The 26,533-nt window shown below is 35.8% G+C and overlaps 2 protein-coding genes and 1 pseudogene across 2 annotated transcripts; 1 reads left to right on the top strand and 2 right to left on the bottom strand.

Moving 5' to 3' along the window:
- The first annotated feature begins 7,286 nt into the window (after window positions 1-7,286).
- LOC107559638 (GTPase IMAP family member 4-like) lies at window positions 7,287-9,218 on the top strand. The gene is made up of 4 exons (XM_016243533.1): window positions 7,287-7,393; window positions 7,887-8,008; window positions 8,102-8,138; window positions 8,354-9,218. Exons 1-4 carry the CDS (start codon window positions 7,375-7,377, stop codon window positions 9,193-9,195), a joined length of 1,020 nt encoding a protein of 339 aa, XP_016099019.1. The 5' UTR covers window positions 7,287-7,374; the 3' UTR covers window positions 9,196-9,218.
- A 979-nt stretch (window positions 9,219-10,197) lies between these two features.
- Window positions 10,198-13,490, bottom strand: LOC107559632 (GTPase IMAP family member 4-like; annotated as a pseudogene).
- Window positions 13,491-13,495: 5 nt separating this feature from the next.
- On the bottom strand, window positions 13,496-15,340 carry LOC107559625 (GTPase IMAP family member 4-like). Its single transcript, XM_016243522.1, has 2 exons — window positions 15,282-15,340; window positions 13,496-14,292 (listed from the first exon to the last, which is right to left on the bottom strand). The coding sequence occupies exons 1-2, from the start codon at window positions 15,295-15,297 to the stop codon at window positions 13,496-13,498; spliced, it is 813 nt and encodes a 270-aa protein (XP_016099008.1). The 5' UTR covers window positions 15,298-15,340.
- Between the last annotated feature and the right edge of the window lie 11,193 nt (window positions 15,341-26,533).

Below are 26,533 nucleotides of genomic sequence, written 5' to 3'. Positions count from 1 at the left end.
GCGGTGCCATCACCTAGCAATATCACTGTCTGAAAGCAGGATAGCAGAGCAAGTAATACAGTCATCCAAAAGTGTTAATTGCCAAAGATTTGCAGCCGTTTTCAGTGATTGAGATTACAGACTACTGTCTCGCACTTTTTTCAGCACTGAGGTCATTCCCAACCTCTATAAAAAGACCTGCAACAATTTATCATAGATAAATTGGCTAAAACACAGAACCTTGCTCTGGGTAGTACAGATAGTTGGACCTTGCGGGCAACGGAAAGTTATCTCCCTGTGAATGTTCACTACACGTCAGATTGGGAAATAAAGATCGCAGTACTCCAAACCTGTCCCCTGTATGAAAGTCATACAAGCGCTCATTTGGCAGAAGAGTTGACAAATGCAGTGAATATGTGGAAGTTGGGGAGGCCAAACATGTTACTCCTAGTAACCTCAGATAATGTTGCAAAAATTGTGAACGCAATCCATGAAGCTGGTGGGCTGGGGCCACAGATAGGTTGCTTAGCGCATGTTGTAAAACTTGCAGCCAAGAAAGCAGTGTCAATCAATGCGGTGTCCCGCCTCCTGGGGAGTGTCAATTTTTTTTGACTTTTTTCACAAGAGCACCACAGCCCACCATGTTTTGACTGTGAAGCAGGAGATGTTAAACTTGCCCAGACACAAGTTGATTCAGGATGTCACAACTCGGTGGAAATCAATAAATGACATGTTGGAAAGATACACAGAACACCGGGCCGCCATCTATTCTGAATTACTAGACAAAGGTCTGAAGGTGTCTGTCAAGAACATAGCAATGTTGAATGACAGTGAACAGAAACTGGCAGAAGAACTTATTCAGGTCCTCAAACCACTGACAACGCTCATGATCAGTGAAACAACACCCATGACATCGATGATCCTTCCTCTGAAAGAGATGATTCTCAAATCCCTGGCACCAGGAGATCAGGACAGTGCAACAGTCAGAGAACGCAAAACAGACATTACAAATAACCTGGCAAGGAGGTACACTGACCCTAATCTTCATGACTACCTCCAAATGGCCACAGCCCTGGACCCAAAATTGAAATCCCTGCCTTACTTTGATGACAACTCTCATGATAGGCTCTACAGGAATATCATCGGAGAAATTCTGGAGCATGAACAGCGGGTACTTTTTGATTGTTTTTTGTTAACCGTATATGATTTTTGTATGTTACACTGGAGATGGCTGTGGTTCTGAGTGCTTGCAGGTGTGTGCATCTGTGTGGGAGAGGAGCAATTATACTAAATGATCTTCCCCTTTGATACACAGGATCTAGCACAGTGCCCTTCACAGAGGAATAAAATCCATCCTCTCCCCCTCGCAAGAAGAAGACCGCAGAGTCAGAGGTATTTGGGGAGCTTTTCAGAACAGAGGAACAACAGACCAGGCCCTTTCACCTTTCCACATACAAGTTAGCAGACAGAATTCATGTGCAAGCATATCCATTTTCAGACCTCATTAGTTAATAAATAACTGAAAATGTATGCTCACATTACTGTAGTTGTAGTACTGAAAATAATCTGTAATCTGATTTAACTAACCGCTAATATAATAAAAAAATAACTGTAATAAATAGAATAAATGACAGCCAATGATAGCTGCAAAAAAAAAAAAAAACGGAAATAGATAAGAGGAATAAGTAAATTTATATCATGTTCTTAAAGTATAAAAGGAGTGTCCTCAATTAAATATATTTTGTCCTTTTTCCACTCTAAGCTTATCTTTTTAACATGTATAAGTCATAAATTGTATAATATAATTGTATAATGTAAATCACATATAAATCTTCAAGCAACAAAAACAGGATTTTGAAGATTTAGGTAAGGTATTTATTATATTTTCTATGTACAGTATAAATTTATTACAAAATAAGCACAATGTATTTCATTGTTCTTTTAAATAAATGTTTGTACATTTAAATATATTAGCAAGACTTTGAAAAAAAAACAAAAAAAAAACGATATCATTCTTGATAACGTACAGTGCATCATCCAGGTGATCCACTCCAGATTCTTTTGGTTGGAAAAACAGGTTTGGGAAAAAGCGGACCAGGCAATACCAGTTTTTAAATCTGAGATATCCTCTTCTGTGACTGGAGAATCTGAAAAGTTTCATGCAATAATAAATGGCAGAAAAGTATCCATCATTGACTCTCCAAGTCTGTTTGACACCAGCCTAACTACAGAAGAGGTGATCCATTTTTTGCACAGAGAGTGCAAAGATGTAAATTGTAAGAAAAATAATCATTTTCTCATTTGTTAACATTAGTTAATGCGTTAACTAACATGAACTAACAAAAAACAATATATTTTTACAGCATTTATTAATCTTTTTTAATGTTAGTTAATAAAAATGTTCATGTTCATGTTAATTCACAGCACATTAACTAATGTTAACAGATACAACTTTAATGTATTAGTAAGGTTTGAACTTAACATTAACTAACAATAAATGCTATATAATTGTTCATGTTAACTAATATAGTTAATGTTAACAAATGAAACTCTATTGTAAAGTGTTACCAACGTTTTATATATTGTTGTCTCTGTGTGTGTGTTTCACACTCTTAATGTTATAGTGTAACCTTTTCATTGCTGTAACCCTTAAAACCAGACTGCCAGAGGGTTACTGTAAATGCATGTGCCCGCTGTGTACAGTTTTTCTGATGCCACCGGGGTGGCGGTTGTGCTGATGGCTTGGGCCCGTCATCACTGCTTGCAGCTATATTTTTATTATTTCTTTTTAAAGGTTAAAAATTTGTTGAAAACATTGATATAATGTGATATATGTGAAACAAAGTATAATATTATGTACTTAACTTTCAGATGAATGTACAACAAAATAGCAATTCGAGTGATTTAGGTACTGTGTTTTCTTTTCTTGAAAATATTGATATTATATATTATTATAATTAATTAATACATTATATGATAAGTATTATAATTCTGACATATTATCACTAGATATTAATACATACTTTTATTTATACATTTAGGATGAAAAAGAATAGTATTAAAGGTGTATAATGAATGTATAATGTACAGTCTATGAATAATTAAATTCCTATTAATCATTCAGATGAACCGCTCCGGATTATTTTGGTTGGAATGACAGGGGCAGGAAGAAGTGCAACAGGAAACAACATCCTGGGAAAAAAAGTATTTAAATCAGAGACATCCTCCTCCTCTGTGACTAAGCAATGTGAAAAAAATAATGCAACGGTAAATGGAAGAAATGTATTAGTTATTGACACTCCGGGTCTGTTTGACTCTAGCCTAACAAAAGATGAGGTGATCGACAGAATTAAACGCTGTATCCTACTCTCTGCTCCTGGTCCACATGTCTTCTTAGTTGTGATTCAGCTGGGCAGATTTACAGATGAAGAGGCAGAAGCTGTTAGAATCATTCCAAACATTTTTGGTGAGGAATCCTCCACATACACCATTGCACTGTTCACTCATGGAGATGTAATTACGGGTAGAAACATTCACAAATTTGTGCGTAACAGCCCCAAACTGCTCCGTTTCATCAAAACATGCAGTGGAAGATTCCATGTGTTTAATAATGAAGAACAAAATACTGAACAGGTCATTGAGTTGTTTGAACAGATTGACAAAATAGTCACTGGAAACGGTGGGCAGCACTACACCAATGAGATGCTTGACAGAGAGAAAGTGATTGAAGCAGAAATAAGTCATATCCTGACAGAGAAAAAGGAGCAGAGACAGAAGGAAACGGAAGCTCTGAGGGCTACATCTGAAGGCAAAGTTTTTGAAAAAGAAAAAGAAAAACTGGAGAGTGAATATAAACAGCAGGCACGATGGCAAGCTGAGAAAAATGTTCATATGAAAAATGGTGGGTCCTCTTTTCTTAATGATGTAATAGCTTTTTTTCAAAATAAACTTAAATCATGAAAAGAGCAAGAAAAACGGTTCACTCAGATCAGGTGGAAGCACATGCACTAAACTAAAATGTAAAAACATCAAATATGCAGCACTCAGCAACAAGGACAAAGGGAGATATAGAAGCTGTGCAAAAATGTTCCTGGCCTATTGCTTTATATACTGAAACTATAATGATAAATAACTTATTTTTGTGCCACAATGTATATTCAGGGATAAATACAAATGATACATTATGTGTTTGTACATACATTTTAGGATTTTTTTCTAGGTTCTTTTTTTTCTAGTTTAATCATAAACTATGACTGAATGAGAATGAAAACCAGACTGTTTCTCCTTTTCACAGGAATCAGAAATTATGTCATGCAGGGTAATGTTGGTTTGCAATGGGCCTGTTCTATTAGTATACAGTATTCTCAAGAAACACTTTTTGCCGTTTCTGTTTTGTCTTTTTTCCTATTGTTATATAATTACAGCAAAATAAAATGTTACATGTTTTTCACTCATATGGCTCCTGATATATAAAATAAAGACAAAGAGAAGGAATTTAGAACTAAAGTAAAGATAGCTCAAATGAATGAATAGAGTTTAACAAAAATTTAAGAGGGAGGGTACAACAAATTGGAAATTATGTAAGGTTTGTTAATGAATGTAATCATTTTATAATAGATTTGATTTTATGGATGCTAAAATGAACAGTGGAGAATTCTTAAACAATTTCCAATGGGTCCACAACCCTTGATAGCAGGAAGTGGCTGCATGTTTAGCTCCTATTAATCTTAATAAAGCACCTAGAAGTCTGTGCACATCAGATTAAGGGGAGCCTTTTACACAGCTATTTATTTCAGACATTACTGAATGCGTATACAGTCCCACATTTGTAGAAAGTATCCACAGTAATGCCCATCCCCAAGACATCAGAGGCAACATTACCTAAACATTACAGGCCAATATCTTTGACCTCAGTTCTGACTAAATCAAATGTCTCACTTTCAACATTTGATATGTTATCTATATTCTATTGTGAATAAAATATAAGTTTATGAGATTTGTAAATTATTCCATTCCTTTTTTACTCACAATTTGTACAGTGTCCCAACTTTTTTTGGAATTGGGTTTGTAAAATCTATGTTGAGAGTATTTTAATGTTTAATATTACAGCCTTGTATGGAAACTTGGGAGTGAGGAATAAGTTGCACAGATTAGTGAGAAGGGTGAAATAAATAATAGGATGCCAGCAAACACAAAAAAACAACTAATTTACTAATTTCCATAATCTTATACAGAATACTAAATTTTGAGTAGTTAAAGACTTTATTACATGCATGGCCAATCCATGTTTGCTTTAGCTGCTTGCTAATTTGAACTAAACCGAGATGTGTTGCATTTGTGATTGGAATGCATAAATGGATAGGAACCTGTCTATAATATACGAAAACAGGCACCATATAACATACACAATTTTAATGTCACTCTCCTTAAACCCCTAATCGACTTTCACTGTCAAGCACACATGAATTCCAATTTGGAAACAGAGCATCTGTCAAAACCATCAGTTTCATCCAAAGAGAAGTCGAAGCAGGATTTACTTAATTAATATTCCTCCGCAAGTAAACTTAGCAGACTTAAACAGGAGGAATCTGCTAGAATGGTGAAGAAAAAAAAATCATTATTGTGCACTTTATCCTCTGTAGGTGGCAGTCGACACCAGGAAACCCTTCAAAAGAAAGCCTAGTAACTTTTGACAGCGAAACGAAACGGAAACAAACTTCTAATGTAGCCTAGTTTCTGAGCAATAGGCCTACGTCACGACGCAGATACTCGTAAGATGTGTTCCTCATTTAAAGGTAAGTTCTAGGCCTTTATGATGGATACGTTTAAGGTACATTCATTATATTATGCAGCCATTATAAAATGAGAATGGTACTTCCTTAATATTTGATTCGACAATATATAGTAGGCCTACTGTATTTAAAGCAACATCAAAGAGAGCTGGTGTAAAACTAATAAAAGCTTAATGAGGAATACTTGCTTAAAAATGAAAGATGTATATAATAGAACAACTGAAATATTCTGATAGCAACTTATCTGTAGATTACATTAGGGTAGTGGATTTAGTATTTATTTTTTATTTGCATGTAATGTCAGAACTGTGGCACAGCGCAGTTCTTGATGTGTTAGAGGAACAACTGCAACATGTCCAGTCTGGTTCTGCACTGTCTCCTCTTCACTGCTTTTGTTATTTAGCAAACGAAAACAATAATGACTGAATGTCAAATTCATCTTTTGTGAGCACTGATAAATTTTGAATGTATAGCAAGAACTTGACTTTTTTCTTTTTCTTTTTTTATAGTGCAGAGGCAGAGCATTTCTCTTGGACCATCAGTAATGACTTCAAAGTCGTGGATCCTAGCTTTCTCTACAATGCTACTGGTGCTTTGTGCAATTGTTGCTGCCATTGCAATAGGGATTCAGGTATGCTTGTATGTAGATTTCAACCTTTTCTGTTTTTTTAACATATTTAACAAAATGTGATGAAAACTTATAATTTTATGTAAACACTTCTAGATGTTCAGGCAACAAAAACATGACTTGGATGGCATAGGTAAATCTATCTATCTATCTATCTATCTATCTATCTATTGTAATGTATTCCTTTGACATTGTGAAGTGTGCATGGCTTCCTTTTTTGTGTTGCCAAAACATGCTTGACTTTGTAATAGAAAGTGGCATGTTAAGTAAAATCTATGTTGAGAGTATTTTAATGTTTAATATTACAGCCTTGTATGGAAACTTGGGAGTGAGGAATAAGTTGCACAGATTAGTGAGAAGGGTGAAATAAATAATAGGATGCCAGCAAACACAAAAAAACAACTAATTTACTCATTTCCATAATCTTATACAGAATACTAAATTTTGAGTAGTTAAAGACTTTATTACATGCATGGCCAATCCATGTTTGCTTTAGCTGCTTGCTAATTTGAACTAAACCGAGATGTGTTGCATTTGTGATTGGAATGCATAAATGGATAGGAATCTGTCTATAATATACGAAAACAGGCACCATATAACATACACAATTTTAATGTCACTCTCCTTAAACCCCTAATCGACTTTCACTGTCAAGCACACATGAATTCCAATTTGGAAACAGAGCATCTGTCAAAACCATCAGTTTCATCCAAAGAGAAGTCGAAGCAGGATTTACTTAATTAATATTCCTCCGCAAGTAAACTTAGCAGACTTAAACAGGAGGAATCTGCTAGAATGGTGAAGAAAAAAAAATCATTATTGTGCACTTTATCCTCTGTAGGTGGCAGTCGACACCAGGAAACCCTTCAAAAGAAAGCCTAGTAACTTTTGACAGCGAAACGAAACGGAAACAAACTTCTAATGTAGCCTAGTTTCTGAGCAATAGGCCTACGTCACGACGCAGATACTCGTAAGATGTGTTCCTCATTTAAAGGTAAGTTCTAGGCCTTTATGATGGATACGTTTAAGGTACATTCATTATATTATGCAGCCATTCTAAAATGAGAATGGTACTTCCTTAATATTTGATTCGACAATATATAGTAGGCCTACTGTATTTAAAGCAACATCAAAGAGAGCTGGTGTAAAACTAATAAAAGCTTAATGAGGAATACTTGCTTAAAAAATGAAAGATGTATATAATAGAACAACTGAAATATTCTGATAGCAACTTATCTGTAGATTACATTAGGGTAGTGGATTTTGTATTTATTTTTTATTTGCATATAATGTCAGAACTGTGGCACAGCGCAGTTCTTGATGTGTTAGAGGAACAACTGCAACATGTCCAGTCTCCTCTTCACTGCTTTTGTTATTTAGCAAACGAAAACAATAATGACTGAATGTCAAATTCATCTTTTGTGAGCACTGATAAATTTTGAATGTATAGCAAGAACTTGACTTTTTTTCTTTTTCTTTTTTTATAGTGCAGAGGCAGAGCATTTCTCTTGGACCATCAGTAATGACTTCAAAGTCGTGGATCCTAGCTTTCTCTACAATACTACTGGTGCTTTGTGCAATTGTTGCTGCCATTGCAATAGGGATTCAGGTATGCTTGTATGTAGATTTCAACCTTTTCTGTTTTTTTAACATATTTAACAAAATGTGATGAAAACTTATAATTTTATGTAAACACTTCTAGATGTTCAGGCAACAAAAACATGACTTGGATGGCATAGGTAAATCTATCTATCTATCTATCTATCTATCTATCTATTGTAATGTATTCCTTTGACATTGTGAAGTGTGCATGGCTTCCTTTTTTGTGTTGCCAAAACATGCTTGACTTTGTAATAGAAAGTGGTTATATTTATATAATATAACATAAGGTTGTTCATGTTTTATCAGATATTTAAGACATGTATTCAATGTCATATTCTTGTTTATGCAATAGTTGCATCAGTGCATCATCCAAGCGAACCGCTCCGTATTCTACTGGTTGGAAAAACAGGGGTTGGAAAAAGTGCAACAGGCAACACAATCCTGGGACAAAAGGTTTTTAAATCAGAGATATCTTCCTCCTCTGTGACTGGACAATGTGAAAAATTTCATGCAATTATAAATGGCAGAAAAGTGTCCGTCATTGACTCTCCAGGTCTGTTTGACACCAGCCTAACTAAAGATGAGGTGATCAACAGAATTAAACGCTGTATTCCTCTCTCTGCTCCTGGTCCACATGTCTTCTTAGTTGTGATTCAGCTGGGCAGATTTACAGATGAAGAGGCAGAAGCTGTTAGAATCATTCAAGCTGTTTTTGGTGAGGAATCTTCCATGTACACCATGGCACTTTTCACTCATGGAGATCGACTGGAGGGCAAAAACATTCACACATTTGTGCGGGACAACCCAAATCTGCTCAGTTTCATCAAAACATGCAATGGACGATACCACGTGTTCAACAATAAAGAACAAAATCCTGAACAGGTCATTCAGTTGCTTGACCAGATTGATAAAATGGTCACTGGGAATGGTGGGCAACACTACACCAGTGAGATGCTTGAAAGGGTAGAAAGAGCAATTGAGAAAGAGAAACAACGTATCCTGCAGGAGACAGCAGAGCAGAGACGGAGGGAGATAGAAGCTCTGAGGGCTCATCTTGAAGATGAGGCCTACGAAAAAGCTAAGAAAAAACTGAACAATGATTACGAGCAGCAAGCAAGATGGGAAGCAGAGAGGAACCCTTCATTTATGATGAAAGTGGTCAATTATTTGAAGAAACTGTTCAACTTTGTCTAAGCCAGTTCATCTCCAATGGACACATTACTTGTCTTCATCAAAACATTTAAAACAAATAATGGTCTTTTCTAGTTTCATACATATTTCATACACTTGTGGTTTTGTAAGTGTTATGATTCTTTTGCTAAATTAGTCCTAGAAATTCTTGTATATCTCTCCCATTATTTGAAACTTTTAACAGGGAGAGTCCATAAAATAGTTTTTAATACTGCACTTGCATCAGTATCTACAATTTGTGTCCATAAATCGTAAAAGTAAATAAAGACTCGGTTTTGTTTAGCTCTTATCTGAATTACTTCAGTTGTTTTCACATTATTAAAATTGCATTTGAACATTACATAAAATGTGTTTGTTTGAAACTCAGCATATACTGTATGCAGCCAGCTGACGTTGAAGTTTTATTTTCAACTGTTTTTAAAGCATTGATTCTTTAATTTTGTTCAAAGTTGTCTTTCTAAAGATGAACAGCTTACATTTTTTCTTTACATGTTTAGAATTAAGGAAAACATACTTTAATGCTTTGCATCAACTGCTCAATTAAAAAAAATACGACATGTCTGCTCATACCTGGTATTCAGTCTGAAGTCTTGTTAGTTTTAGTGCAGCAATTTTGAACAATCTATTACCTTATATCAGTATCTTAGTTCCTATTTTATGGTATCTTAGTTTCTTGGTTTCTTAGGCCTATACATACCCATTGTGTGTGTGCGTGTGTGTCCTGAGTGAATCATAATTTTTGAATGATTTAGTTGAATATATTGACTTATAAAGACAGTTGCTGAATTTGGAACTGTATACTGTTTTTATTATTTTTGCCAGAGTAATGGCAGTAATAAGAGTAATGTGCTAAATTGCTGTTCCGATTTCAACAAGTCACTTGTTTCGCTCATGTAAGAATCAGTGTTTTGAATGAATCAGTTCAATTAATCAGTTCACTGAAAAATTCCCTTCAAAGACTCTTAGTCTGTCTGGAATTTGTGAACAGACAAACAAACACTTTTGGATACTTAAGTCTCACTTAAAACCTTAAAATGTGACTCTTTTACACCTGGTATTAACATCCTTTTTTATAGTTTTTTTTTCTTCACAAGTGGTCAGTGCTAAATAGAAGTATAAATGGAGTCTGAAATGTTTTCATCGGATCGCTGAAACCACATATGTAGGTAATCATTTTGAATGCAAATAAATCTATATATTTTTAATGGTTCCTTAATTCTCCAGATAACATTTGGGATAACTGTATATGTACACACACTGTATATGGTACTATAGATGGGTTAGTGCAGTCTACAGAGGTTAAGGTTATTTGGGCTGGTCTCTAAAAAGATTCATAAACCTACAGGTGTTCCACCAGTATCATTCATTGATTTTGTTCAAGGTTTCTCATAATGAACTTTTCAAGAGTAGTAAACAGAAACTCTGCAATTATTTTGAGATACGTGTTGTTTTTTTCCGCTTTCTCTCTTGCCTCCCTCTCTTTCCTTTCCCACAGCTCTGTTATGGCCTGTTTCATAGCCTCTGCTTCATATTTGATTTTCAGATCCTCCAGTTCTCTGCTTCTCTGCTCTTCATTTTCCATTAATATTCGCTGTTTTTCCTCTTGAATTGCAATCTCTGCCTTCTCTAGCATTTCACTGGTATAACAGCGTCCTCCGTGCTCAGAATTTATCTTGTGTATTTTTTTGAAAAGTTGATCAACCTGCATGGCATCTTTGGACTCATTATTAAAAACATGATATCGCTTCTGGCAGTTCTTGAAGAGTATCTTCAGATCAGGATTGTCAGTGACAAACTCTTGGATATTTCTACCCTCAAACTTGTCTCCATGTGTAAACAAAATCATGGTATGCTTATTTGCATCTTCTCCAAAGATCTTGAGAAAGATGTCCACTGTGTCTCTGTCCTCTTTTGTGAAGCGACCAGGCTGAAGCACCAGCAAGAAGACATGTGGACCGGGAGTAGAAAGGGGAATACACAGCTTAATTCTGCTGACCATCTCCTCTATAGTAAAGCTGGGGTCAAACAGTCCTGGTGTGTCAATAACAGCAACCTTTGTGCTGTTAACATTCTTTGTAGCTTTCCAGCAAACCTTTGTCACAGATGATGATGACAAATTCACTTTAAAAAAATTTCATCAAGAATGGTGTTTCCAGTAGCACTTTTTCCAACTCCAGTCTTTCCCAAGAGAACAATCCTGAGCTCTTCACATGGATCCTGCAGCTCTGGCACTGTTTAAAAGCAATGAACAAATACATTGTAATACTGCATAATGTAATATGTTACATCATAAACATTTATATAAAATTTCACACTGAAATGAATATCTGTTGAAAATGTTTTTCTTCAAGAAGACGTGCCTATGTTTTATATATTTCTTTTTCTTGATAACAAAGCATTTGCTGCAGGAAATACCTGCTTTGCCATTGTCCTGAAACTTGTGTGAACTGTTGTACAGCACACAAGAATCGACAGCAACTGTGCAGCTATGAAATGATTAAATATGTGCAAGACCACAAAGTTCACTGTTGTGTCTTTTAATAAATGTCAGTGGGACAGTTTTAAACTTTAATCCAAAAGCTCAAGTTTGCACCTTGGTTTAGAAGAAAAGAACTGAGAACAACTGCCTTTAATTCCACGTTTCAGGCACAGCTGAAATCAGTATATAAAAATTCATAACATAATAAGCTATAATGACAAACTTTCTGTTCATCTTTTTATTTTATAACACAAACATAATGTTTACACCAGAATCTTTCATAAGTAAACTTTAACATACTGTTACCATCAACTATAGGCACTACATTTTCAAACAGGCAAATATTCATGTGTTTTACAGAAGATAAAACTTTACCATAAAAATCAATTGCATACATTTTTTAAAATGTTTAAAATAGTGAATATAAATGATTTCTTCCAAACAGGCAATGTTTCAAAGGCACATTTGTGTATCTGCATTTCAAAGCGTTTTACATAGATGTAATTTCTCAACAGACTCTTTAAAACAGTTGGTGTACATTGCTATATTGCTATCATTTATTTTTTCATCAGTTTCTTCACAAGATAAAGCAGTGGTACTAAACCAAATAAATACACTTTCTTGTTGTCCTTGTTGAACAGGCTGTGCAACATTTCCCAAAATGTTTCACTTTGAGTCACATCTGCTTCCACCTTTGTTATCTCATCACTTGGGGCTTTTGGAAAATACTCTGGGATTTTACTCTGTGTTTGTGTCTTGGCAAATGCTGCATACGTAAACAGAGCTGCAGCAGCAGCAGCAATGTAGAAGTGCCATGTATTCCAGGACTTTCCCTGCTCCTTGTTTGTTGTCCTAACATAATATTTTTTGTTTCTCTTTCCCAACTGACTGTCCACTTTCTCAAAGAGCTCACTGACCTGACTTGTGTTTTCTCTGTCATTATTATTAAACACATGATACTGTGATCCACATTTTTGGATGAGTTTCTGCAGGTTTTTATCCTCCCCTACAAACTGGTCTACACTTTTATTCTTAAGTTTGTCTCCATATGTAAAAAGTACTATTGTGAACAAATTCACATTTGAGCACAGCATCTTCTGGAGTATGTCCATCACATGTCTTTCTTGCTCAGTGAAGCGGCCCAACTGAATAATGAAGAGAAAAGCATGGGGTCCGGGTTCACACAGAGTCAAGGCTCTTTCTAGCTCCTGCTCTACATTTGTATTAGAAGCATCACAGTTTAATAATCCAGGAGTGTCTACAACAGTCACTTTCCTCCCACAGACAACAGCATCCCTCCGTTCACTTGTGGATGTGAGAGAGGTGGAGCGGAGGTCTGAGTGAAACTCCTCTCGGCCCAGAATGGTGTTTCCTGCTGCACTTTTCCCAACTCCCTGAAGGCCGACCAGAATCAGTCGAAGGTGCTCCTTCACTCCTGGAAAGATGGAACTTCATTTGTTCAAAAAGAAAAGAAAGGTCGGCATTCATAACCAGTGCTCTAACAAACACAAAATGATGTTACACAAATATTGCACGTAGTAAGCATACGTATAAGTCATCAAGTATCTAAAAACAAAACAAAACATTTTTTCCACTCAGTTATTTTTTATTAATTTCAGGTTTGCATTACAATTATGCATTGTAGTATACTAAAACAAATTACAGTGACCCAGTATAATAAAGTTTTTCCATTAGCTAGCATTGAGTGTGTAGACATAAAATATAAGTGCTACTGTCATTTGTTATTTTGAATAATAATAATAATTAAAGAATATAATAATCAATGACAAACCAATGCTAGATTAACCAGTCAGAGAACTTTTCTCATTGAAGTTGGCAGGCTTTTACAGCAACAGTAGTAGCAGCAGCAGCAGCACCTCCTGCCACTACCAAACCAGCTTTCAGAAACTTATTGTTTCTTTCTGCTCTGTTTCTTGCTTCCTGTTCAGTCATTTCTTGTTGCAGCATAAGCCTTTCTTTTTCTTCCTCTATTGCTCTCTCAGCTGCCTGAAGCATTTCATTTGTGTAATACTCTTCACCATTTACTGTCACAAGCTGGTCTATCTGTTCAAACAGCATGCTGACTTGGTTTGGATCATTTTCTTCATTGTCAAAAACATGGTATCGGCCACTTGTAGTCTTGATAAAGTTTAGTAAATCAGGACTGTCTTTAACAAAGTCATGGATGCTTTTCTGTCCACGCCTTAGCCTGTCTCCATGAGTGAACAGCACCATGGTGTATTTTGATGCTTGTTCACCAAAGATTTTCTGAATTTGCTCCACAGATGTTTTTTCCTCTGCTGTAAATCTCCCAAGCTGCACAACCACGAGAAAAACATGAGGGCCTGGCGCAGAGAGCGATATGCACAGTTTAATCTTTGCCTCAATCACAGTTTGTGCCTCTTTTGTGTCAAACAAGCCTGGAGTGTCAATAACGGCCACCTTTTGCCCATTGACATCTCCTTTGACCTTATCACAGTCTATGGTCACAGAAGAGGAGGACAGTTCTGAATTAAACTTGTTTTCTCCCAGGATGGTATTTGCTGCTGCGCTCTTTCCTACTCCAGTCTTTCCAACCAGCACAATTCTTATTTCATCACTGCTCTTCTGAGTCCTCTGCACTGTTAAAGGACAAGGATATTATTACATCTGTATTATTCATTAAGGGTTGGAGCAAATTTTGAGTGACACAATTGTGGAAAATAGTGATTTTCTTTATTTGCAAAAAAGATCAGTATTTTTGTAGACACTTCATGCTGTATATCACCCATTGTCCTCAGTTAAAATGACACTTTTGCACATCCTCACCTTATCGATTTGTATCACCTCCCTTGGCCCTGTTCATCAACTAACAACGTACATGATATTAGAACTCGAAATGTTCCGGAGATACAATTTATAGTCCTATTTGAGATTCCCGTTTCAAACCCATATTCTAATGGAACATTTTTAAAAACATTGCAGAGGAGTGTTTATGATGGTATTCATTATGTCATCAATTCTGTTCCACATAAGTGTCAAAACTTTGCATTCTATGCATTACAACCAGATATTTTGCATCATTCAGTTTCATAATCATGAGGAAAATAGTATTTGAGATTCCCGTTTCAAACCCATATTCTAATGGAACATTTTTAAAAACATTGCAGAGGAGTGTTTATGATGGTATTCATTATGTCATCAATTCTGTTCCACATAAGTGTCAAAACTTTGCATTCTATGCATTACAACCAGATATTTTGCATCATTCAGTTTCATAATCATGTGGAAAATAGCCACCACCACCATAATTCAGTATATAAAAATTACAGCATATGAACAACATTGTAAAGTGACTGTGCTTTTGGAAGATGTATTATTTTATTTTGTTTAGCAAATCAAATAATGAAATTAATGCATAAAGTGCTCTATTACATGGATGTCTTTTCGCAGTCATTTCTCAATCTTTTTTCATTATGTTAATATCCTTTAATGAATTGTTCCTGTCTATTTGTTTCTTCTGCAATGGTACATTTCGAACCTTAATTGGTACATTTGGAACATAAATTAAATACTCAAATCTAATAGCAATAATATAGAAAGAGATGTTATGAAAAAAATCATAATTTACCTTTTTTGGCTTCCATAATATTGAAGTGGATAGGTGTGGGTGGGTATATTTGTTGAAGGATTTCTGGTGCACTTTGCTGAAGATTTTTGTGTCGTGTGGAAAAATAAACCATTGAGTCTCTTTATATTCTGCCTCTTTTAGCCCTCCCATATCCAAGTAAATATTACAAATCTGCAAGCATGCCCCACCCACTATGTTTCAAATTTCCATTTGCACTATGAAGTGGATGTAAGGACTGTAATGGACTGTTGATGTCAGCTTGGTGAATTACAGTTTTCAGGTTTAGGTGAGGAGGTAAGGTTAGCATCAGGAAATCAGGGCACAACAAGTGGGATAAAAACCTTGGAAGAACACAGGTTTCACCACATCAAGCGCAGAGTAAATGGTCACACCAGGGCATCAACAGAGGCTGGGTTGGTCCAGCATTAATATGATTCCTTTAAATACGTGTTTTAACATAAGGGGCTTTCGCATTGGAGGAACATTTTCATAGTTCCTAGAACTATTGGTAGAATTGGCCAATCTTTTTTGGCGTGTTTGCACCTCAGGAACTAGGAACTCGGTTTGGGGGAACTTAATTAGCTCCTACTTCAGAGTAAAAAAAAAAAAAAGTTCAATTGGAACTATCAGTGACGTAAGTGATCGCTGATTGGTCAAAATATTTTTAAAAAGCCATGTAAACATATTAACTCCACAAACTTGGAAAACAGCGATAACGACATTTACCTTTTGTCTGAAGTGTTGTGTTCTTTTCTCAGCCTCGATGATATGTAACACTTTAAGTTGTCATAGGAGATTTAGTCTCTTAGCCCCACTTTTTGCTCTTTCAATCGCGTAAATTTTGCATTCATCTTCTTTACTGTCCACGTCACTGTCGGCAGCTTCAGAGTTCCTGCTGCCGGTGCGAATGCAATCAGGAAAACTCACAATCACTTCCGCTTTTCACCTCAGCCAGCTCAGTTACATCCGGTGCAGTTAACTTAAGTTCCTAGAACTACTCGGTGCGGAATCCACTATATAAACATACACCTTAGAAAACCAACCTTGGTCCCACTTTATATTAAGTGTCCCTAATACCTGTGTACTTACATAGTAACTAGATGTGTACATAGTATGTAACCACAGTGTAAGTACACATTGGTAAATAGTATCTACAGCTGGAATGTTTGTGTAACTACACACATCTAACAACCCACTGTATGGTATGTGTAAGTACAAATGTGTAACAGGACTAACAGCACTTTTTGGAAAAGAAAGTGTTACACTTTATATTATATTTATCATGTAATTACTCTGATGTTACACAGCAGCGGCCAGTAAGTTAGGCTTTACATAAAAATTGTGGTTGGTGTCCACACAGAAATATTACAGCTGTAGATACTATGTACCAATGTGTACTTACATTGTGGTTACATACTACGTACACATTTAGTTACTATGTAAGTACACAGGTATTAGGGACACTTAATATAAAGTGGGACCCCAACCTTTGTAAATTTGGCAGTGAACTTGACACTCTCCATCGCAAAATGATAAGTCTATTTTACCCAAGTGGGTAACGCTTTATTTTAAGGACCAATTCTCGCAATTAATTAGTTGCTTATTAGCATGCATATAACTAGCATATTGGCTGTTTATTAGTACTTTTAAAGTACAAATGCTTTATTCTGCATGACCATATTTTAGAACCCTTAATCCTACCCCATACCTAAACTTAACAACTTACTAACTATTAATAAGCAGCAAATTAAGAGTTTGTTCAAGGAAAACTCTTAGTTAATAGTGAATATGTGTTCCCTATTCTAAAGTGTTACCAACAAGGGTAATGCATACTGTTCTACTGGGTTGAAGAGTTAAATAAGGACAAGAGTTAAATAAAGTTGGGCTGCATAATCCCTGTACAAACAATCGTTTTTCTGTCATTTTTGTCCTAAGTAAAACTGAAAGTAGATTTTACAAATGTTGCTGGGATGTTAGGCAAATGATTTTCAATACACCACAAATGGCTTATGCAATATGAGACCTTTGTTAAAATCGGCCCTATTGCTTGTAGTGTGGATTGTTTTTCTTCCTATATATTTGGTGGGAAATTTCAGGTTTACATTTGTCCTTGTATGTTTACGTCATGGGCTACTGTATATATCACTTAGCCTATTGAAGTTTCTAAAGAAGAGGCATGTACAACAAACAGTGAATAACGTTCTTTACAAGCTATTATTGAATTGTGTTCAGCCCTGAGGAGAATTCACTTTTCAGCCCTGAATAGAAATACAAACTACACCAACAATGTAGCTGTTGAAACACCTGTGCAATATTTGCTATAGTTTCTGTTGGTGATGCAGGTTATTTTCATTTACTGAACTGCCCTATTATTTAGTTTCATTTGTTAAATGTAGTTCACAGGTTCATCAAAAGTAATGGATACCAGTTCACCCGAAATGAAAATACACTGTGGCATGTTTCAAAATATTTTATTTTTCAAAATAGCTTCTTTTTTTTCCACAGAAGAAAGTCTAGGTTTGGAACGAAACCGGTCAAGTTATTTTTTGCATATGAAAAGTCATTAGGCACTGATGGAATATTCCAAATATATTGTTTGGAAAGGCAGAGTAAATGGTCACACCAGGGCATCAACAGAGGCTGGGTTGGTCCAGCATTAATATGATTCCTTTAAATACGTGTTTTAACATAAGGGGCTTTCGCATTGGAGGAACATTTTCATAGTTCCTAGAACTATTGGTAGAATTGGCCAATCTTTTTTGGCGTGTTTGCACCTCAGGAACTAGGAACTCGGTTTGGGGGAACTTAATTAGCTCCTACTTCAGAGTAAAAAAAAAAAAAAGTTCAATTGGAACTATCAGTGACGTAAGTGATCGCTGATTGGTCAAAATATTTTTAAAAAGCCATGTAAACATATTAACTCCACAAACTTGGAAAACAGCGATAACGACATTTACCTTTTGTCTGAAGTGTTGTGTTCTTTTCTCAGCCTCGATGATATGTAACACTTTAAGTTGTCATAGGAGATTTAGTCTCTTAGCCCCACTTTTTGCTCTTTCAATCGCGTAAATTTTGCATTCATCTTCTTTACTGTCCACGTCACTGTCGGCAGCTTCAGAGTTCCTGCTGCCGGTGCGAATGCAATCAGGAAAACTCACAATCACTTCCGCTTTTCACCTCAGCCAGCTCAGTTACATCCGGTGCAGTTAACTTAAGTTCCTAGAACTACTCGGTGCGGAATCCACTATATAAACATACACCTTAGAAAACCAACCTTGGTCCCACTTTATATTAAGTGTCCCTAATACCTGTGTACTTACATAGTAACTAGATGTGTACATAGTATGTAACCACAGTGTAAGTACACATTGGTACATAGTATCTACAGCTGTAATGTTTGTGTAACTACACACATCTAACAACCCACTGTATGGTATGTGTAAGTACAAATGTGTAACAGGACTAACAGCACTTTTTGGAAAAGAAAGTGTTACACTTTATATTATATTTATCATGTAATTACTCTGATGTTACACAGCAGCGGCCAGTAAGTTAGGCTTTACATAAAAATTGTGGTTGGTGTCCACAATGTTACATTTTATATTAAGTGGACAGTTCCTGAGGAGTTACCATGTAAGTACGCTGGTATTACAGTGGTGCACCAACTCCAACTCGAGATCCAACTCCTCCCACTTTACATATCCCTAAACCTATACCCATCTCCACCCCCTGGATCAAATGGTTCCAATTACTCTTATACATATTGTTACAAAATGTAGTTATATGATTCCTGTTACACGAGTACTTAGTGAAGTGAAAAAAGTGTTGTTACCAATGTCCTGTTACACATTTGTATATGTGTGTAGTTACAGAAATATTACAGCTGTAGATACTATGTACCAATGTGTACTTACATTGTGGTTACATACTACGTACACATTTAGTTACTATGTAAGTACACAGGTATTAGGGACACTTAATATAAAGTGGGACCCCAACCTTTGTAAATTTGGCAGTGAACTTGACACTCTCCATCGCAAAATGATAAGTCTATTTTACCCAAGTGGGTAACGCTTTATTTTAAGGACCAATTCTCGCAATTAATTAGTTGCTTATTAGCATGCATATAACTAGCATATTGGCTGTTTATTAGTACTTTTAAAGTACAAATGCTTTATTCTGCATGACCATATTTTAGAACCCTTAATCCTACCCCATACCTAAACTTAACAACTTACTAACTATTAATAAGCAGCAAATTAAGAGTTTGTTCAAGGAAAACTCTTAGTTAATAGTGAATATGTGTTCCCTATTCTAAAGTGTTACCAACAAGGGTAATGCATACTGTTCTACTGGGTTGAAGAGTTAAATAAGGACAAGAGTTAAATAAAGTTGGGCTGCATAATCCCTGTACAAACAATCGTTTTTCTGTCATTTTTGTCCTAAGTAAAACTGAAAGTAGATTTTACAAATGTTGCTGGGATGTTAGGCAAATGATTTTCAATACACCACAAATGGCTTATGCAATATGAGACCTTTGTTAAAATCGGCCCTATTGCTTGTAGTGTGGATTGTTTTTCTTCCTATATATTTGGTGGGAAATTTCAGGTTTACATTTGTCCTTGTATGTTTACGTCATGGGCTACTGTATATATCACTTAGCCTATTGAAGTTTCTAAAGAAGAGGCATGTACAACAAACAGTGAATAACGTTCTTTACAAGCTATTATTGAATTGTGTTCAGCCCTGAGGAGAATTCACTTTTCAGCCCTGAATAGAAATACAAACTACACCAACAATGTAGCTGTTGAAACACCTGTGCAATATTTGCTATAGTTTCTGTTGGTGATGCAGGTTATTTTCATTTACTGAACTGCCCTATTATTTAGTTTCATTTGTTAAATGTAGTTCACAGGTTCATCAAAAGTAATGGATACCAGTTCACCCGAAATGAAAATACACTGTGGCATGTTTCAAAATATTTTATTTTATTTTTCAAAATAGCTTCTTTTTTTTCCACAGAAGAAAGTCTAGGTTTGGAACGAAACCGGTCAAGTTATTTTTTGCATATGAAAAGTCATTAGGCACTGATGGAATATTCAAAATATATTGTTTGGAAAGACCATTGCCCTTTGTCAGATAGAAAGCTTGTACTGGGTTTTCCTATAATATGCAGTATTTTCTGAGCTGTGTACAATGAGTATGCAAGGACGTGGTGTACAAGTCTCTTGTTCCGCACACACTTAAACTTACGCAGAGACTTAGATTAATTGTGGCATAATATTATGACAAAACAGTTAACAGGATGGAACGTAATAGGGTAGAATGCTTTAGACTGAGAGTCATCTAGCTTTTGTTAGTTAAAGGGATATTTAAAAAGACTAACAGGATACAAAGTGAAACTGAGGATATATATATAGATTTTAAAAATCACACCTTTTGTCAGGGATCTGGAAGGAGGACCCAATTGCAGTGTGAGTAACAAGGGTTTATTGACAAAACGGTAGTGAGGTGCACAGGTGATACCACAACAAACAGATAGCTAGGGAAGGCCACTGGGACAGCCTCAGACATCAGCTGGCAGAATACTATAGCAGCAGAGGCGGCGGCAAGACCAGGCCGGTGGAGACCAGAGCAAGGCACCAGAGAGCTGAGCTCAGAAACTTATGGACCATAAACTCTGAAGCACCCCAAACACCAGGCAAGGGAACCAGTGGACAGGAACGGAACTCTAACACCACAAAGACGAAACATTACTCCAAGACAGGCAAGAGAATAAACAAAAAGGACTAATTATTAAAAAAAATAAATAAAAAATAAAAAAACCCAGCACAAATAACTAAAACATCAACCCAAAAAAAAAATGAAAACAAGAGATCAGGACTAAGATAACTAAATGAACACTAAAAAAAAGCAACAACAAAAAAAAGACAAAAACAGACCAAATCCAAAAACAAGGAGCAAGACAAGAACATAGAATTACAAGAGACAAGAATAGATCACAAGGTCAAACAGACAAGTAGACAGCGAGGAAAAGAATGACCACAAATCAGCAAAGACAATAGGGCAAGGGGCACTATAAATAGGGAGGAAAACACACGAGGAACAGGTGAGAGCAATTACACTAACAAGGACTCAATCAGGGCTAACAAGAGGGTGTGGTAATGAGGAAACCAGGAGGAGGGGCTAAAGCACATGGCTGAGAAAAACAATCAACTAAGCCATGTGCTGACAAGACAACATAGACACAATAAACAAAACACAAGACAACCAGAGTGTCAGGGCAAAACCCTGACACCTATATGCTATTCAATAATTTTAAATATTATATATTTATATACTTATTTGTAGATTAGGATACCTGAGAGAATTCAGTTATGTCAGTATCTTAGATTGGTGGTCCTTTTCCAACTATACATGTATTTGTGCTTTGTATGCAAAAACAATAGCCTATTGAAACTATTGAATTACTGAAATTATTTATTATAATTATCTGTTTCATAAGTCATGAAATAGATTGTAATAGCAATTAGACTTAACAAAATAAGTCTTGCATGTCATGATTCATCTAACAGAACAAAAAAAAATTGTTCCGAATTGTCCTGCTTGGAAAGACAGGGCTTGAGAAAAGTACAACAGGAACCACCATCCTGGGGGAAGTATCTTCAACTCTAATCTTTTAGTTTCATCTGTTACTCAAAAATGTAAAAGGAATTTAGGATTATTAAGGGAAGAAAAAAATGAAATTACTTGTACATACTTTTTGACACAAGTATGGCTGAAGAAGAGGTAGAGAATTACACTGACAGATTGTGTGGTAAAAAGGCATTAAATTATACAATGGCGGTGTTTACTTACAGAGATCAGCTTAGAGGGCAGCACATGAAAACATTTGTGCACAGCAATTCAGAACTACAAGCATTTGTCAGAAAATGTGGAGAACACTGAGGAGCAACAGGATTCAGGACAGGTTATGCAACTGCTAGACAATATTGATGAAATGGTGGAGAATGCTACACTAATGGCATGCTTCGGGCAGCAGAGAGAGCAATTGAGGAAATTAAAAAAATGATCCTAAAAAAATTAAGAAAAGAGAAAAAGAGAGATGGAGGCTCTAGCATGTGAGCATCTAAATCTAGAACGTGAATGACTAGAGAAAATGAAAACGCAATTAGCTACGAAACAGGAGGACCTGGCAAGAATACAAGCTGAGAACAACAATTTTGGCAACTCTTGGAATGTGTTAAAATGGGCTTACAATCTCATCCAATTCTGGTTTTCAAAATAAACAGGTTGTTTAATTGTATGCTTTATTTGCATGTGGGTTTGTTGAAACCACAAGCAGTTCTGTCTTAGCCAGGTTGAGTATAATAAAGTTAGTAAAGTTAGTGTTGTTTTCACTAACGTTTCTCAGCAGAGGATCAGAAGAGCAAATGTTTTATTTTTTAATACAGATGGCATTTTTACAGTGGTGCAAGGTGTCCAAAATGATCATGTCGTCCTACACAAATGTTTTCTACAAAGAGCACACAATATAAACTTAAAACTTTGGTTTTCAACTTTTTTCTCTGTTTTTTTTAGACTAACAAAGTTTTTGACCACTGCTATTATAGTGTATGTACAAACAAATTGGCTGCGAATGACCACATCTACAGTGGGTGTCTTTTTCGTTCACTCTGTATGTTTTTCTTTCTTTTTAATCAAAATGATTTAAGAGTATGGGTAATCCTTTGGTTTTCCAGACTTAACTTTTCTAGATACTGTTCTGGTCTGTTTTGCTAACTTTGAAAATATATCAGCCTGATTATTATGCTAAGTATACATATTAAAAAATGTTTACTGTAAAACACATTACTGTCAATCTTGTTCCCATCTGACAGGAGAGTAGTGCGAGAGAAGGACTGGGATCATATGTTACTATAAACACAACACTGGATTATGGCACAATGCTTGTCAGTTTTCTGATTCAGCTCAGTAGCTAAAACAGTTTCTATAAACATTTCAAATACGATTTAATGTAAAAAAAAAAAAAAAAAAAAAAAAGACAGAGTTTCTACATTCAATCTTTTTTTAATGTATGACATTTTCATAAATAACAATTCACTGACATTTATTAAAGCTGCGGTTCCCCAGAACGAATAGAAGTAATCATAATGGTAAGTGCTTTGCTTTCAGAGAGAAAGCGCTTCTCTCTTAAAAAGAAAAATCATTATACAATAACGATGGACCTTACAAATCCATCCATGTCCCATCCGCTATAACATCACTTCATCACTGACACAAAGGAGGTAAGTTCTGAATGTATGTGCAATACAAATACACATGATCAAATTGCTTTCATCTCTTCTGTGCATGGAAAATTATAGTCATAATCAAGCCGACTTTTCATTATCAGCTTCTGAGTTTAACAGCCCAATTCTATGCTTCACATTAATATTAGAAAATGTATACTTTTCAAGAACCTAATGAATTCATTCATTTAAACATATTTCTCACCAAACTATTAAAAATATAAGTTACTGTTTAAACCAAGAGCACTTATTGCATCCACATCTTGTTTCAGAATTCAGATCTGTATAAGCCAAAAACGTCTTGAGACAACTTCACCTCTGATGCCAGTCTGAAGGGAAGTTTTAACGTGCTAGACAGCTTCTTGTCTATTGTCATGCATTGATATGTACAGATCACTCTTTTGTACAGTACTCAGCATGCAGATACTTCCTATGCTCATCTCATAAGCAGATGTACATAAACAAGCATGAGGAAATTCAGTGGATGTGTTTCTGAGGCGTAATCCACACATCAGAAACATTTCAGCATATCAGACTATCTCAGATTTTGCATAAACTGATGCAAAATTTCAGTTTAGACTCAATATGAATTACCGTTTCAGTCCCAGACTAATATTGACCCACACTGAATCTAGATTCCTTTACTCTCATGTTCAAACACAAAGCAGATTTGTTGATCATTTGTGCTGGGGGCGGGGGGGTGTCATATTTGTCTTGAGGACATGTCAGCGGCATGAGGAAACACTTTGTGCAAGTTCACTTTTGATTTTTTAAATACGATTCCATACCTTGAACATCACAGCAAAGCTTAACTAGATCAAATGTGAAGGTAAATGTCCTCTAACACCTCTCATGTGAAAGGAATCTTTTTTTAATAACAACAGCAGCAGTGATCTAACAAGAGTGTATCCTCCAGACCACTAGGGGGAGATAAAAAAAATGTAAACTGCTATCTTCTACAAGCACTGCTGCACGTAGAAGTTTTCCTTTAAAAACACTTTACATATTTACCATGATTTACTGCATACATTGCATCTAAACATACACGTGTATCACAAAAATGTCTCAACATCAGTACTCACACACCCAATAGTCCACTCTCACAGCAAAGTAAAGAGCATTCAGTCTTTCAGAGGAATGCTTACAATAAATAAATAATCAGATAATACGCTTAAAATGCTTGACATGCCACATTATCATGTAGGTCTCCCTTACTACAAACACAGTTAGATTTTTTTCTTTTTAAACACAGTGGCTTTCAGTCAAAAACATTTATGGAGCCAAAATGAATACACAATAAAAAGCAGCCATTATTGAACAGTAATGATATTAAGTTATTCTGAATTACGGCAAAAAAAAAAAGACCATGATAAAGAACTGGCACTATGGAACCAGCATGCCTTTCATTCCTCACTTCTATCTTGTGTCTCGTACACACTGAAGGGATAGTTCACCCAAAAACAAAATGCTTTACTGCTATATATATATAGTGTGATATGAAAAAATAAATAAATACATAACAACAACAAAAAAAAAACAGGACTTTTCAGCAGATGGCTTTAATATATTGCTGCATCATGGGGGGAAAATTAATTCTAGAATAAGTGCATCAGCATTTTTTTTGTATGATTTTTTTGTATGGCCGAACAATTTTGATTTATTTTATTTTTATTTGAGTGTTCACACTTAAGTTTACAAGATACAACTTAAACCTCTTTCTTTAACCATAAATTAAACATAGTTTAAAAAAAATCTCTTTCCACTTACGTTTTCACAGGCCACATTCCCATTGTTTTCGTCTAATTCAAAATAACTATAAAACAATAATTATTATTATGATTTTTTGTGTGATTATTATTAAATACAAATATTAAACAAAACAAGAAATGTATTGTAATAATTGCATTGTACTGGAAATTTATAAAATTGGGTATTTAATAAATGTGATTTTAATTTATAGTACAACAGTACAATTATAATACTAATATTTGTGCCTTAGTTTATTTTTAGACATTAACCCATCAAGCTTTCATTTTGGCGAGCTGCTAGCATATAAATATATGCACTGCTGGTTTCAGAGAGAAGTTCATTTACAGTACACGTGCATGTGCTCTCAATCTGAAAATGTCAGAAAATGTTTTTTTTCAATTAAATCACAACATGTGCAATTTGACAATCACACTAAGCCATATCACAATATCAGTTAAATTTTTTACATATTGTGTAGCCCTAAAAAACTCTGTCATTATTTACTCACCCTCATGTCAAAAACTGTATGACTTTCTTTATTCTGTAAAATAGAAAGATTTATTTTTAAAATGTTTTAAACATCCATACAATGAAATAACACTGACTTTCACTGTATAGACAAAAAGCAGTGTGGCATTTTTTTCAAAACATCGCTTGTGTTCCACAGAATAAAGTAAGTCATTCAGGTTTGGAACAACATCAGGTTGAGTAAGTGACAGAATTTTTATTTTTGGGTGAAAAATCCCTTTAATTCCATGTTTCAACCCGCACTGCATCCAGTAAGATAACCATACTGATATCAGAGATGCGTCCTGACTGTGTGGCATTGCAGTTTCTGTGATGTCGCAGTGGTCATCTTTAGGTTTGGGCCTCTGGTAGGGGTAACCCTGGCTCACAAGTTGTTGTGGATGGAGCCAGACCCGTTGCTCCCCGACAGAGCAGTCCCTTTGCTGTGGCTGCAGATGCTTCCCCTCCATTGAAGTTCCTGTACGGTCGTCGCGGAGGTCCACGGCGCGACGGAGGAGCTCCACGTAGGCACATGGAAGGGAAGCTGAACCCAGCCAGACAGCAGGCTGGACAAGAAATGACATCGTCTTGTTCGTTAGTGGGAGGTAAAGGCTCCGGGGCGGGGCCTCGGTATCCATTCAGTCTTGCCCATGCCATTGGCCGCCCAGGCCTCAGCAGTCCATTGTTATTGTCCAAACGGGGAAG

This window comes from Sinocyclocheilus grahami, unplaced genomic scaffold (assembly GCF_001515645.1).
Source record: "Sinocyclocheilus grahami isolate Dianchi unplaced genomic scaffold, SAMN03320097.WGS_v1.1 scaffold693.1, whole genome shotgun sequence".
Classification (NCBI taxonomy): Eukaryota; Metazoa; Chordata; class Actinopteri; order Cypriniformes; family Cyprinidae; genus Sinocyclocheilus; species Sinocyclocheilus grahami.
This window is presented reverse-complemented; position numbering and strand designations above follow the sequence as displayed.

Excerpts from the sequence above, each read along its gene's own strand:
- LOC107559638 (XM_016243533.1), top strand. Across the intron at positions 8,009-8,101 it reads CCATTGCAATAGGGATTCAG|ATGTTCAGGCAACAAAAACA; the intron begins GTATGCTTGTAT and ends AAACACTTCTAG. Across the intron at positions 8,139-8,353 it reads ACATGACTTGGATGGCATAG|TTGCATCAGTGCATCATCCA; the intron begins GTAAATCTATCT and ends TTTATGCAATAG.